This window comes from Botryllus schlosseri, chromosome 4, assembly GCF_051294905.1.
Source record: "Botryllus schlosseri isolate E-star chromosome 4, Bs_hap1, whole genome shotgun sequence".
Taxonomy (NCBI): Eukaryota; Metazoa; Chordata; class Ascidiacea; order Stolidobranchia; family Styelidae; genus Botryllus; species Botryllus schlosseri.
This window is the reverse complement of record NC_137239.1, coordinates 12,096,043-12,111,288: the sequence shown is the minus strand read 5'-3', so window position 1 is coordinate 12,111,288 and position 15,246 is coordinate 12,096,043. Positions and strand designations below refer to the sequence as shown.

At 40.6% G+C, this 15,246-nt stretch overlaps 1 protein-coding gene across 5 annotated transcripts in view; it reads right to left on the bottom strand.

Moving 5' to 3' along the window:
• Positions 1–10,060: 10,060 nt before the first annotated feature.
• Positions 10,061–15,246, bottom strand: part of LOC145437050 (uncharacterized) — a 120,513-nt gene continuing 115,327 nt past the window's right edge. For 4 of the 5 annotated variants that reach the window (XM_080314220.1, XM_080314221.1, XM_080314222.1 and 1 more), the window contains 3 exons: positions 14,256–14,348; positions 13,165–13,388; positions 10,061–10,332 (listed from right to left, as the gene is read on the bottom strand). In XM_080314220.1, coding sequence (XP_080170346.1) covers positions 10,150–10,332; positions 13,165–13,388; positions 14,256–14,348 — 500 coding nt within the window. In that variant the 3' untranslated portion in view covers positions 10,061–10,149. The remainder of the gene's footprint in view (positions 10,333–13,164; positions 13,389–14,255; positions 14,349–15,246) is intronic. The other variant, XM_080314223.1, reaches the window with a different exon arrangement.

Here is a 15,246-nt window from a genome sequence, read left to right as displayed (position 1 = left end):
GTGGGACGATTGGGCACAATTGTGGACGTACCCGTAAGTCCGTGGGAGATCGGGTGTTTGCTGGGTAGCTTGTCTCCTTCTGAAGGCGATAGTTGTCGCCCAAATTCTTTAAAAACAGGACTGTCCACCAAAGTAGTGTAATAGGTAAATATATATATATATATATATTCATAGTCGGAACTTTCTGGGTACATTATATCGACACTCGAAAGCAGTGGTTCTAAACCTTGTTGTCAACGTCCCCAAGGGGGCGATTTGGTAGCTTACGCCTTAGTGTTAGTCCGATCTAACCGACACCGTTAAGACAAGCGTATCTCATCTTGGTAGTCCTTGTCGAAATTGGAGGCTAGGCGACGTAAATGGCATGACATGAAATCACCTGAAGGGGTGCGAAGAGAGAAATGAAATTTATGAACAGTGAACACGGAATGAGTTATATTTGTGTTGCACATTCAAAGTTTCTATAGCAGTAATAATCCTAATTACATTGCGATTTTTCAATGTCATGGTAGGGTTGCAATATCCATACACCTATGTTATATTGGGACTGATGCCGTACCTTGAACCGATCACAAGTTGTGTACGAATTGGGATTATCTGATGAAGGCGTGCAGGTGTTAGCAGTTAGCTGATGCTTTTACGGTTTGTCTTTAAAGCATCCGTGAAGAGTGCGTAGGAAAATACAACAGGCTTTTTACTAAGTTTATGGCCGCTGATCACTCTGGTACGTTTGAGGCTAGTATTGCATATAAAAAGTGTTTTAAAAAGTGTCATTTTTTAAATTAAAAAAATGTGCTCACGTTTGCTTTCACGTGGAACCTTTCAAAAAGGTTCGCACCATCCTTCGTAATTAAGTATGATCCCGTTTCAGACGGTCTATATCAGTGATTCCCAAGCGCGGCCCCGAGGGCCGCATGCGACCCCCAGATAGCCTTCTTGCGGCCCCAAAAATATATTAAGAAATCGATTTATGACAAAAAATAAAATTTATATTTATAAAATACTCTTGCTTGGCTTAGCCTCTGTAGTTTTTAATTATAGAATTGCAGGAAAGTTGTGAGTATAGACTGCTAACGTTACGTCACCGCTGTTTCAATGCAATGTGCCCTAACTTTCCAGTTGAACGAGCTGTAGCTATAGATATGAATAGGTATTGATAACTTTCAAAACCGGAGGAAAATCCTGAAAAAATGGTACATTTTTCCCACTTCGTTAGCGCGTGACTAAAAAAGAAATAGAGGCTCAACTCTCGGAAAATACACTTTTTCTTTCACATTAACAGGTGGTTGACTGAAAAAAAAGGTCAACTTTCCGGTCCAGCTTTCGAAATAGCCGCCGTAGCGTTCCTACAGTGCTGACTTAGTGTATATCAGTCAAATTTGGCCCTATATGTAACGAAAATCCTCAAAAAAGAAGAAAAAATCTCAAAAAAGAAGACATTTGGGCGTCCTCCGAGGACACTTTAAAACAAATCAAAAAAGAGGACAAATCATCTTAAAAGAGGACATATGGTAACCCTATGATAACTAGATGTGCAACACGTGACTGACGGTTGAATACGCCGAGATGCATACTGCTTAGCCGGCTAAAAGTAGCATAATTGGTAGTCTTATAGTCAGGGCCGTAACTGCCGCACCCCAAACCCCCCAATTGAGGGGGGCTGAGCTCGAAGGGGGCCAAAATTATTTCGTGAATTAGCATAAATTATAGAGTATTTTTTGAAAATTTATGCAACATTTTCAAAATTATTTTTTTACTCTTTCCCAAGAAAAAATACGCAAGATTTATAGAAATGGGCAAATCAGCGTTGGCCATGACCGCACCACAACGCACCAAGACATATAAAGTTTTAGGCCATGTAACATGTGACTCCAAGAAGTGTGTCAGAACGATCGGCAGCGAGAAAGCCTTGGCCGTAAAGAACTGCTTTTATGCTGACCAAAAACTTCGAAAAATCAAAGACTTCGTTATATATACAAAATACAGATAAGTTTAATTGTCCATATAGGCGCCTAAATGACTGGCGCCGAATGTTCTTGCCTTGGCAATCTGTACCTCACAAGACAAATACCATCTCGCAGGAAAGAAAATTATATGCCAGTGAAGAAATACCAGTCTGAAATCGTGTGATCTTTCAGTTTAGTAGGTTTGGTCAATTCTACATTTTTTTGATATAGCAGACAGGAGGTCACAAAATAACATCATGTAAAGAAGTCATACCTAGGGGTCCTCCCGCCCGAAGATGTTTAATTTTACGGGGTCTGCAGTTTCAAAGACACCTCTCACTCAGCTCTACCGGTAAATCTGATAACGTGGGCAAAGAGTACAACCATTCTATTCCCGATCTTATTCACCGATTTTTTCATGAATTATCGAAATATTCGCGCGTCGCGATGCCTCACTAAACAGTACAACTTTAATTTTGTGGCAACAGCAAACAACGTGATGCGAGGTCAGTGTATCACCCTGTGAGAGCCCGGGGTCTTGACTAAGTGCTGTTACGTTCCTGCCAACGGGTATACCCCCGGAGATGCTTAATTACTATTGAGGGCACCTATACTTTTTCAAACACACCTCACTCAGCTCTACCGGTAAATCAGATTACGTGAACAGAGACAGGATGAAAATTGATAGCAATACATGCAATTCCCGATCATATTGACCAGGGTTGTAACCAAGTCACATGGTTCCGAGTCACGAGTCAATCTTACTTTTGTGGTTTTGACTCGAGTCAAGTCGAGTCATTTTCAGTTCATCACGGAGTCGAGTCCGAGTCCAAGTCACAGTATTGAAGTCATGTTCAACTCATGTTTTCAATCCTGCTTGGGTGATATCGAATTCCGATGCTACAGATAGACAAGACAGGCCGCTAATATGATAACTCTACTAATGTTAGAACCTAAAATCAAATATCTGTCTTGTCAGTCCGATATACATCACAAATACAAGCAGTCAGTTTTTATTTCTAGCAAATCGACGACAGCTCACAAACAGCTGATAGAGAACCAACGAATTCACGTTTACATGCTATCTGATAGAGAACCACCGAATTCGCGTCTAGATACCAGCTAATAGAGAATGAACAAATGTATGTTTAGGTCTGGAGAGGTATTTTCACCAGGCCAGCATGCTGTAAAAGCGTGCATGCAGCTATGTGCAGTAGGGTTGTCCAAAATTTGAAAAATTTCGAAAATGCTGCGTTGTAATGTCTTATTCTATAGATTATTGATTAAAAACATCAACAAGCCTGAAAGAAGCTCTCAGGAACGTCGTTAAGATTTCTTACAAAGCGTTTGAAAGTAGCTGCCAAAGAGTGGGCGGGCCACCGACGGCGAAATTGCAACTAGGCGGGCAATGACGAAACCACGATTCTTGATTGGGTAATCGGTTATGCTTCAATGATGACGGCGGCTGTCAGCTCTGATTTGGGTGCTTCACCGTGTTTGACAGAAGGAGTAGGTTTTGCTGCTGCTGAGTCTGTTGGTGACGGCTGTAATACTGTAAAAGCGTGTTGTGGTTTGATGAGTCAATAGTAGTAATGTAACAGTGGTTCTTCGAATGTATCAGTTGTAGCAGTAGTTTCTGTTTTGCGGAGGTCGACTCTGTTAGTAGAGACGGGAATTTGTAAAGCGCATTGTGGGTTGATGCATCAATAGTTGTAATGCAACACTTGTTCCTTGCTCAATGTTTTAGTTGCAGCAGCATTTTCTGTTCTGATGAGGTCGATTTTGTTAGTAGTGGTTGTGGTTATGTACAAGGGCATTGTGGGTTGGTGAGTTAATAGTCGTAATGTAACACTTGTTACTTAAATGTTTTAGGCGTAGCTGTAATTTATGATAGAAGGCAAAAATATTACTGTCATGGCAGAGGCAAAACGGCGGAAGACTGTGCACTTGCCACAGAGAAGAACAAGATCTCGATCTGAGCATTACTTGGTCGGATATGCTTGCGATTACATCTGTGGCTCGAGATTACCAACCTTGCGAGAAGTAATGAGTTACTTTCTGCATCTGAAAGACCATTGCCCTCAGTCAACCCCTACTCGTGAGCTATGTAATGTGGTGGTTCATGATGTCATGACAGTGTGGCAAATGGCGAGAATTGCCACAATACTTAAAGGAAATGCGGTGAAATTACTTGAAAAACTGAACAAAAAATATATTTTTCTGAAGGCGACCATGAAACGGGAAAGTGATCCCAAGGGTAAGAGGAAAAAATTCACGGAAGATTTGGACAAGTTGTGGGATATTGGAAGTACAGATGCGATAGCAATAATACAAAATGACATTTATCTATCACATGATAGAAAGCTCGAAGACATTGCATTCTATGAAGATCAACAGCAATCTCGCAAATGCATAATGTTGGGAAGAGACAAGATTCTCGCTAAAGACATCGAAAAGAAAACAGCAACCATGGCGGATAGAACTGTTAAAAACATTCAACATGACTCAAGTAATGACTATGTTGTTTTAGCATCTTCTTCATCTTCAAAAGAGGGTGATAGTGTGAGTTCAAGTTCTGATTATGATGCTGATGTTGGTCTTGGCACCTCGACAGCCATTAAGCTGATGGCACCTAAAAATATTATGAATAATACCCATGTGTCCCAAGCTCTGGATCGATTGCAAATAACAGACAACAAGGCAACAATGCTGATCGGAGCATTTATTACGGCTTGTGGCGGTGACATAGCAATGTTCTCTCTGTCAAGATCTTCGGCAAAGAGAGCCAGGGAAACAAATCGTCTTGAAATTTCCAAGGATATTTCAGAGAAATTTGCAGAAAATAAACCTCAACATGTTGCTATTCATTGGGATGGAAAGCTCACAGAGGATAGATTAGGAAATCGGTATGAGGCTTTGTCAATTGTCCTATCTTGTCATCCTCAATACTCAGAAGGAAAACTACTTGGCATTCAAAAGATGCAAAATGCTGCAGGTCAGACGCAAGCAGAAACCACTTTCAACATAATTGAAAGTTGGAATATAAAAGATGCTGTAACAGCTTTGGTTTTTGACACTACAGCAAGCAACAGCGGCTGGAAGAAGGGTGCGGCAAAGATTCTTGAAGACCTTCTAGGAAGGAAGGTGTTCTACCATGCATGTCGGCACCATGTGTATGAGCTGGTAGTGAAAGACGTTTGGAAATCTTTATTTGGAAAGGCCACAACTGGACCAGAGAATGCATGGTTTGCCCACCTTAAAAGGAACTGGAGCAGTCTTGACAGGGAACAGCAATTCAAGACTCTGACTATTCCTCTATGTTTTGCTGAACGAGCTGCAATGATAGTTGATAAGTTCAAGCTACTGTTGAACAGAAAAGATTTTTTCACACGGGATGACTACAAGCAATGTGTGACTAATGCTCTTGCTCTTCTCGGTGCAGATGAAGATATACGTCATCACAAACCTGGTGCAGCACACCATGCGAGATGGATGGGTACAATTCTGTATGCTCAAAAGATGTTCATGTGGGCCGACCAATTAGATTACAAATCTGAAGAAGTTGAACTGCTGCGCCGCTTCAATTTATTTTTGGTTCTCTTTTATATCCCTGCGTGGGTGGATTCAAGCATTGGTCGTGATGCAGCTGGTAATGACTTGAGATTCGTTCAGCACATGTTGAGTTATAAGGAATATGATGAGCAAGTTTCCACAGCTGCTTCACGAAAGCTTTTGAAGCACGACTGGTATATTGTTGAGGAAACCGCTGTATACGCCTTGTTTTCACCGACGGAAAGCAAGGAAACCCGGGAAAATATGGCAAAGGCGCTCCTGCAAGTAGAGCGAACTTCCAGTTTCAGAAGGGGCCCACCCTCATTGAATGCAACTATACAGATCAACAAGGACAGTACGTTGTCTGACCTTATTGGGCCCCAGTCGTGGTACATATTTGAAGTTTTTGAATGCTCTGGGGATTGGCTGCGTCAACCGGTTGATGATTGGCACTTTTCAGATTCATTCAATAAAATGAATTGCTACGTTAGTTCTGTCAAAGTCGTTAATGATGCCGCAGAAAGAGGTGTCAAGCTAAGCACAGACTATGCTGCAATCTTGACTGACAATGAACAGCAAAGAGACAGTTTGCTTCAAGCTGTGGAACAGCATAGGAAGATTTTTGGAGACAGCAGGAAGTCTACTCTTATCAAAGGCCAGTGATCTGCAACACTGACCCTGCGATATACTTTTTAATGATGCCTTTTGTAAATAGCATTTTTGCCTTTGTTAAATCTTGAATAAAAAGTGTAATATGCGTTCGTTTTAGAGAGAGACGTCGACTTACCATAACAAGCCATAAGGAGAAATTGACTACTGGTTTGCAATTTATGAGTTACAGTCGTTGTCAACTGGTATGTTTTAGAAGGCTCGAAGGTAGCACGATGCATGCATCTAGTTCATTCTTATCTTAATTGGCCAAGCTCCTGTGCAAGAAGTAACAAAACTGTTATACACAGTGTTCAGGTAGAAAATATATTACTGGATCGTTATGCTGTTGTCGATGGCAGCATTAACAACGTCAATTTACCATATCGCCAATGCCACGAACAGAAATGGCTGCAAACCAACACAACAGAGTAGAACGAAATCGTGACCAGCAATGATCACAAAATCAGTATTTCAGCCAATCAGTAGCTTATTATTACAGGTTCCAACCAATCAAAATTCTAGGTTCGTGATTGCCCGCCCACTTCATCGATTCCCCGCCCACATGCAGACGGCTACTTTCAAACGCTTTGTAAGAAATCTTAACGACGTTCCTGAGAGCTTCTTTCAGGCTTGTTGATGTTTTTAATCAATAATCTATAGAATAAGACATTACAACGCAGCATTTTCGAAATTTTTCAAATTTTGGACAACCCTAATGTGCAGTGACAAAAGAACAGATACCTTTTGATATTACTAATGGTTTTCCCAATTGCATTACAGACTATGCATCTCCGTTACAGCATCGGAGAAATAATTGTACAACGGGTCTGTTCAAAATCATTTTTTCAAATTTTCCGAATACTTCTTAAAATTGTACATAGTAAAGTCATGCTCATGTCACATCGATAAGATTATTTATCAGCCTAATGCCTGTGCGCAATGCACCACTGAGCTATATAAACACCGCACTCCTGCTGGTTTCCGACCGTTTATGGTCGCGACTCCATTTCCGATATGAAAATGTTCCGTGGCCCAGCTCAAAATTTGATAGGCTGATTACTAATTAAAGGTCGTCACATTTGCCCAGACTCATCCACGGCATATTTGGAAACTGATTTGATTGCATTCAACGTCTTCGCGAACCCAAAATAAAGGCAAACTACCCCCAAGTTTAGAGCCTCTATCTTTGAATAAAGCATCGCCACAGCGTAAACCGACTCTACGAATATACCGTTATCTTGTAATTGTAATTGCGATTACAATTAGACTTATTTCTGTAAATGAAGGTTATTTTTATTTATCTTTGATCGCAGTTTTGCGAGGGTGGTAGTCCCCACATTAAAGCCGACATATGTGATGCCAAATCGTGCGTAGCGCGAACAAAAATTTCACGTAGGCTATACCATAAATCTACCCAAATATATCATTGTTTATGTTGATTTAGGAAAAAAATTGTGAGCTTACTTCAACACATTTTCGACACATTTTCGAAATTCATCCCGGACGCAGTTTTAACAGTGAAATTCCGAACATGTCCGGGAAATTCCAGACGTCTGGCAACCCTACGTTAGAATATACCCACCTCTACTGAATACACGTTCCACTGGTGCACTAGATGCAGGAATGGACAAGCATTTTTGAACCACACTGAAGAGCATTGCATACTCATTCTTTCTAGTCGCCGAAAAATGCAAAGAATCATCGCCTTCAAATCCACGCAAGAGCTTATCAGTCTAGCTCTTCCAAGCACTCGACCATCTGAGTCATTGCATTGGCTCTAATTGAACGTTGCTTCGATTGTTTGCTTGTATAATTGAAAAGTGTTGAGTACTCTGATTTCGGAGGATCTATTACACCTTCATTACTGGATCACTTTGTGCAATGCATTGCTAATATGTACCATTGTCTGTTGTTTTTACAACGGCATATCTGATATCAGACGAGTGCATCGGAAGCAGTGGTGACAAATAGCGATGGCGGCAGAATTCGTCAGATGCGTTGATCTAGCCTTTACGATTTGCAAATTTCTTCATCTTCAAGTCATATAAAATAAGCCGAGTCAATGACTTGGGTCGAGTAATGCGCAATGACTCGAGTACAAGTCGAGTCAATCCAAATAGTGACTCGAGTCGAGTCGAGTCATTTTCCCATTTCAAGAAAATGACTCGAGTCAAGTCGAGTCACAAAAAAATCGTGACTCGAGTCAGATTCGAGTCGAGTCATGACTCGAGTCATTACAACCCTGATATTGACCGATTCAGTCATGAAACTAAAGAAATTTCTCGCTCTTCGTGCGTTTAGGCGAGTAAAGCTGATTCACTCAACGGACACCCAATGCAGCAGATAAGTAGCGGTAAACAGTGTCCAGTTTCGAAATCTCGCCAGGGCAATAAAACTACTCTGAAATAGCCATGATGACTGTTTGGGTCGGTTTCATAGTAGTATTCGTGCGACCCCGACCGTACTCTGAAATTCTAATTTTGGCCCTCACACCGAAAAAGTTTGGGAACCACTGTTCTATATAGCAACCTTGATTTCGATTTCATTATTACATTTATTGTATCGTACATTAGTCGAGTCGAGTGATGATCTGGCGCGATCCAACCGCGAAATACTTCCAATTGTAAATCCAAACCCAGAAAGACCGACCGGGACTTTGGCCTCTACAACATAGTCTTTAGTACAACCTTTAGATATATGCACTGTATGTTGAGATGAGAGCAATCTTCAAGTTTTGTACTACAAACCCGATGTACTGTAGGATCTATAAAATATGACGCAAGTCAAGATACGTATCTAATAAAATTATCTCGGTTTCGGCAACTTATCATGTGGGCTGCCGTAGTTCGATTGTAATATATGTTTATTCGTCGACTGGTGCAACACAATTAGTCAAATATACAGTGGTGGTGAATAACGAAGTACTGCAAATCTTTCGAAGAATAAAAGTATATGGTTGTATTTTTTGATTACTTCCACTTATACTATACAGTTTTTAACAATAACTGTTATTAGACAAGTAGCTTTGGGATATGTAAACATCACGTCTACGAGTTAAATTGTCATGACGGCCCGATGTATCAAAGACACGGAATAATTTTCGAATATTGCACCAATTTGTATCAACATTAGTCTTTTTGTGTTAGTCGCGAAGATGCACCCAGCATCGGTACTTACCATTGAGTAGACTTTAACCGTATTGTTTTTACTTCTACTTGAGTAACCGGGATAACTTTTTGGTCACTTCTGCAAATATCCGTGTTCGTACCTTTTACTGAGACCTCCACACAAAGGGGTTATAGAGTCGCTATGTCTAAAGGCTATCATTACGAATATTCAAACTATAAAAAAGCGACACTATTTGCAGGATTAGTTCTTGGATATAAAAGTGATATCGTTTGTGCTCCTCGAATATTAGTGCCCGGTGTCGGGTTATGGCGTCGACTCTTTGAATAATCAGTCGTGCATACTGATTTTAGAACTTCTTAATATGCTGCGCAGTGCGCATGCGTGCTTTTCTCTTGACCTAGCCTACACCCTGATGTAACAGTAGGCTATGCCTTCATGATCAGTCGGTCTTGTTGGCTTTTGTCGTTCTTTGATTAGCATCTTCGTATTTTCTCTTCATCTTGTCTCTCACTGCGCTTTTGTTATAAAGACGTATTATTAGACGTGCGCAAAAAATATAGCCTTGAAAACCAGCCATTAAATATCTCAAAAACTTTGAATCGTGCTACATGGCTAGATTCGAACCACAGTTTCTCGAGGCGACTACATCAGTTGGAGTGACACATGAGGAGTCTACATCTCTCTATCTCACCGAGATGAAGGAATGCTCATTGCTCATCTGGTTTCTATATGACCGTCTCAGAGGAACGTTGACACGATGAAACCAACTTGTTTTTTTCACATTTTCGAATCAGTATGTTTATTTATTACTGTAGATACATCCTAACGTTTACATAGGATTAAAGAAATACACGAATATAATATATTATAATTAAATTTCACACAGTGTTCCCTCTCGCGTGGACGTTGGCGCATAGGCCATTAATCCGCCATGATTCCGGTCTGATTTAGCAACTTCAATCAATACATTGGGGTAAGATGAAGGGTGGCCGCTATGCCACTTAAAGTTGGCAGTTCCGGTTGTCGTTCCATTACTATACTCCAGTGTGTGCTCCTTAACAAAACGTATAACGTTACGGGTAGTTAGAAGAAACGTATAGATTTTCCTGTTTTGTGAACAGTTTAACTGACTTTCTCTACATCAGGGGTTCTCAACCTGGGGGGCGCGGGAGGCTCTCAGGAGGGGCGCGAGAAATTTTTGTCAATTTTGTCAATGTCTGTAAAAATTGTGACTGAGCATGTATTTCACAACCATTCTGAAGAGACGATTATTAAATATTAAACTTAATTCGTATTCTAGAAAGCTTGCCAAAAAACTCCAGCAGTCGCGCTCAACGGAGTATAGCCTGACTTCAACTTCATTTGAGCAAGTTTTTGATATTCTTTGAAGATTTAGAGAAATTCCTACGTGCAAGTCATCCATTACTTCATAGCTTTGGCAGTATCCTAAAAATCTGTGCGCTAGGTAGCTGTTGTTGATAGCTGGCGAACTGCACTGCCTAAGACAGACTTAGATGCAATATAGGTTGCCCGGTTTCGTCCTCAATTTGCTATAAATCAACACAATTTAATTCATTTCCAAAACTGATCAAATTTAGCATGGCAGGACAGAACGACGCCGTGCTCTCTGTAGTCACTACCAGCATCAGGATTAGTCTCAGTGCAACCTACCTTGAAATTAATTGATGTCCTTTTCAATGTTTTTTTGTTATTTTCTAACAAGTTTGGGGAAGTTTATTGTCAGCAATGTAAAAGACTAAACAACTGGAATGCGGATTCAAAATTGGCCTAAGATATACCTTATGTATACTATCAGATCAGGGGCGGGCAGCCCGTTCGGCCGCATGCGGACGTAGAAGGGAATTTGTGCGGCCGTCGACGCCCAATGGAATTAGTATGTGTTGGCAGCCGTAGACATGCAAATTGCAATTACGAATTCACTCCCGAATTTTCGAGATATTTTATTTAATCTTGAAATTATCTTGGCGCTCCGCGCAATTCAACAAGACTTCATTTTTCGATTTTAGTTGGAGCAGGAATGGGAATCCTCAAGAAATAACAATTCATTCCCGGCTCTGAACAATTTTCGCGCTAGGCGCGACAATATGCACTGCCAGCAACTATTCATAACATTGCCACTCGCGATTTCGGTGCGTACAATAGGCCGTTGCGAAAAGTATAATAGTCCGGAGTTCACCTGGAATGGATATGGACAGTTTGCCATAGGTATTTTTCGTCCAGATCGTTCATTGCGGCTATGCCCTGGAATGCGGCCTTGGGCTACATAAGTAATCGAAATGCGGCCATGATTAGCAAGAAGGTTGCCCACCTCTGTATTAGATGATGTGTTTTTTATGACATTACGATAAATGTCAGGGGGGCACGATTTTTTTGACCATCGCTAAGGGGGGCGCGTGTCGAAAAAGGTTGAGAACCGCTGCTCTACATTGTACTGCGTTACGGTACTTTAACTATACCTCCCTTAATGTTTAAAATTCACAAATTCATATCGCTTACACTGCGGACAGTCTGAAATAGAGAAAATGCTGGCGTAGGTGGTTTTTAATATTGATTGAATTGATTCCCTTCCAATTTATAATTAAGTAAGCCTTTTTTGGGCGCAAAGTCAGGATTCATCACTCGAGATGCCATAAAGTCACACACCCTTCCTTGAGTCTGAGTGAGATAGGTGCAATACTTATTATATTAGTAGAAGGTGTTAATTTATTATGTTATCTGATGGCCGACAGGTTGCTAATGGTAAAAACAATCTCACACGTTCTGGATACGCAATTGGTCGAATGTACAACACATTACTTCTAAATTTTGCTTCTCATTCGATAATGTAATGATACTTGCGAATAGTCTTCAGATAGCTAGGCTACATACGGCAGAGGAAAGCGCGATTAGAAAAAACCATAGCTACGTGGTTCCTAAACATTTGGGACACGCACCCTTGGCGATAGTCGGAAGATTCGCGAATGGAATCCATCTGTCTTTGTTGTACCAATAATAACAGCCCTAATCGCAGGGTTTTGACGTTTGAACGATTTGGCTAGCTAGATTTCAATACTTTTCGAACCCATAGAACTTAGTTTCACCCAATCAAAACTTTTTGATTTATTTGTGTTATTTGGACAAATCGTCCAACCTCCAACTATTACAGTGGTTACGAGACGGGTGACTTAAAACTAACGGCCAAGGGCAAGGTTTCGAGGTACGGACGAGGCCAAGAAGGTAGGTAGGTAGGTGGAACTAATAAAGTCCCGACGTCCTCACAAATAGATCCTGCTGCATGCGTTATCTGTGCAAGAAGATGGGGTTGTGATCCTTGACGCAACAGACATCCATTAGCTGGGCAATCATTGATCAATATTCATTGATGGGATCTAAAATTATTAGCAATTTATGTAATTTCCAATATATTGACGGTATCATTACTGGATGTGAAAAGATTTCGCGCTGTGCGCGAATTAATTAACATTTACCAGCTGACCTCCGCTAAACTAATACGCGCGTTGTCGAGTAGTGGTGTCGGATGTCGCAGAATCGGGCCTGCGAGCGAATCCCCCAGAAGCTTTAGGCTATGGGGCCACCAAAATCTACTTTCATGAGGGGGGCAGACGAAAACCTGTGTCCTGCGCAGTGCGCAACAGTACATTGGTTGTTATGCATTGCCTAGCATTAAGCGTTACGCGTTACCATGTTTAGTTGATTTCCGCTTAGTTTGGACAGATTCAATTCTCCGCTTACGAACGTTGTTGTAAGTGAAGTGTCCGAATTAAGCAGAGTGGAATGTTGCTCGACTGTTGCTAATATGCGCCATCATTCAAATGATTATTGTAGTGCCTCTCCATTGAACGCCAACCAACAGTAATTTGCCCACCGTATGATGATGGATCATTCCGAGCCAGAATCCAGGAGTACCAGATCGTATCTTTTCCCGTATGAAATCTTGCAATTCGATTTGCTGATTTCTGCTATAAATTTGTGCGAGCACACCGCCCTGTTGTTCGCATTTTGCCTTGGCTTGCGAAACATTCATTCTGTCCAAGAAAAACACGTAACATCGTTCCTCCGAAAATATGCCTCCTGGTCTCCAGCATCTTCCTGAAAAAAATAATACCAATGTTACATAAAATGCAGAGCCTAAATTATTTCATGTCATCAAACGGCGTATATCATATCTGTGTAGTACAAATCCACGATTCCCATTCAAATTTCGATTATCTGAAATTAGTATCCGATACCTCCTCATTCCCTTATGGAACAGCAGATAGTCAAGCCGTTGATAGATTAACGTGGAAAAGTTGTACTCTGGTAATCAAGGATATCTTACTAGGGCTGGGCAAAATCGAGTACCCGAGTGATTCGATTCTGAATCACGTATTCTGCTTCGAGTCGAGTAATCGAGTACTACTCATTGTGACATCATATCCGAATGTAGTATGTCAAAGTATAAATATTTACCTTTTATGCCACCACAAAGAATATATATATAATGTCCGTTATCCATCATATTAAAGATACTTTAGTAGTTTTTGGACCAGACCGAATTCATTGCACTTGGTGATCATTTTGTGGAATGATCATAACTTCAGAAATGTTTTATTCCCAGTAACGTTCGTATAGCATCGCACAATATGTATTGTATGCGACACTACGGCTACTCAATGTTTCAAGGCTTCAACACTGAAAATTAGTATCGAAATTAAAATTCTCGTTGACAAATCAACTTTCAGCGTATAATTTCAGTACTCGAAAAAATCGTCTTTTATAAATCATTATGCCCAACAGCCAGCACTATATATTACTCATATTCGCAACTGAAGCGATTATTTATTGACAACTGAATGAAGTTTCAAACGGAATACAACATCCTGGGAATCCGCTCGAAAAATGGCCATAGCCAATTGGGCATACTGCCTAGATTCGCTTGGTGTAGAAACAGCGAACACATTGTGATTCCACACCTACCTTTCAGCAGTAGCTTGACAATAATATCCTCATTCATAACCAAAACATTGCTGAGGTTTTCCGCCAGGCTTTTATTCTTCAGTGATTCCAAATCTCAAACATAAGGATGTGCATGAGATGTAATTACATATCGCCACTACCAATACGATCCACCATTATGTCGTACTAACACGGGATATAATCGTGATGTATTGGTTATCGGCTACGACGATTACAGCATTATGAAGTAACCGTGATCGAGATCGATGACATTCGAAATAAATCTGAATTGTGACAACTATTCTCTAGAATGCCAATTAATCGGGTACTATGAATCAATTAATCAATCGGTGGCTCATTTCTAAAAATTGTAGTGTAGCGCCACCTATAACACGAGGTTAGTGTCTGGCCAACACTATAAAGATTGAAGTGCCGTGTGTGTCGAAATCAATATAACGGGAATGTCTCCTTTTAGGAAAATTACAAGTGATCGATAGTGCGGCTATGCTATGTGTTAACAGTATACAATATATACACACACGCTCGGCGCGGCTGAATAGCTTATACACCAGGAGTAGGCGAACTAGGGCCAGCAAAGTCATTAAGAAATGCAATATAAATATTGATAAAATGGGCAGTCAAATCTAATTACTGGTGAGGTTTGGTTAAACATTTTCCTAAAATGTTGCATCATTGATGGATTGAGTTATAATCTTAATATTGTATTATTTGATTCTATGGTTGGCGCAGTAGCCCATCCTCGGGTAAGGTCCACACATTTTGAAACCTTTCGGTTGCTAAACATCCAAGATGATCAAAACAAAAAGAAATCTGTTCGGATAACAATTGTGATTTTGGATTAGAATTGCAACTTTCAGTGCTGTACTTGAAAAACTATTTCGTCTGTGTGTTAAGTAGATTCGTTGTCTATACGCACTTGCGCAGTTACATGTCACATGTTTATAGCTTAGGCCTCGATTTATTCATAATGCGCTGTCCCAATCAATACAAT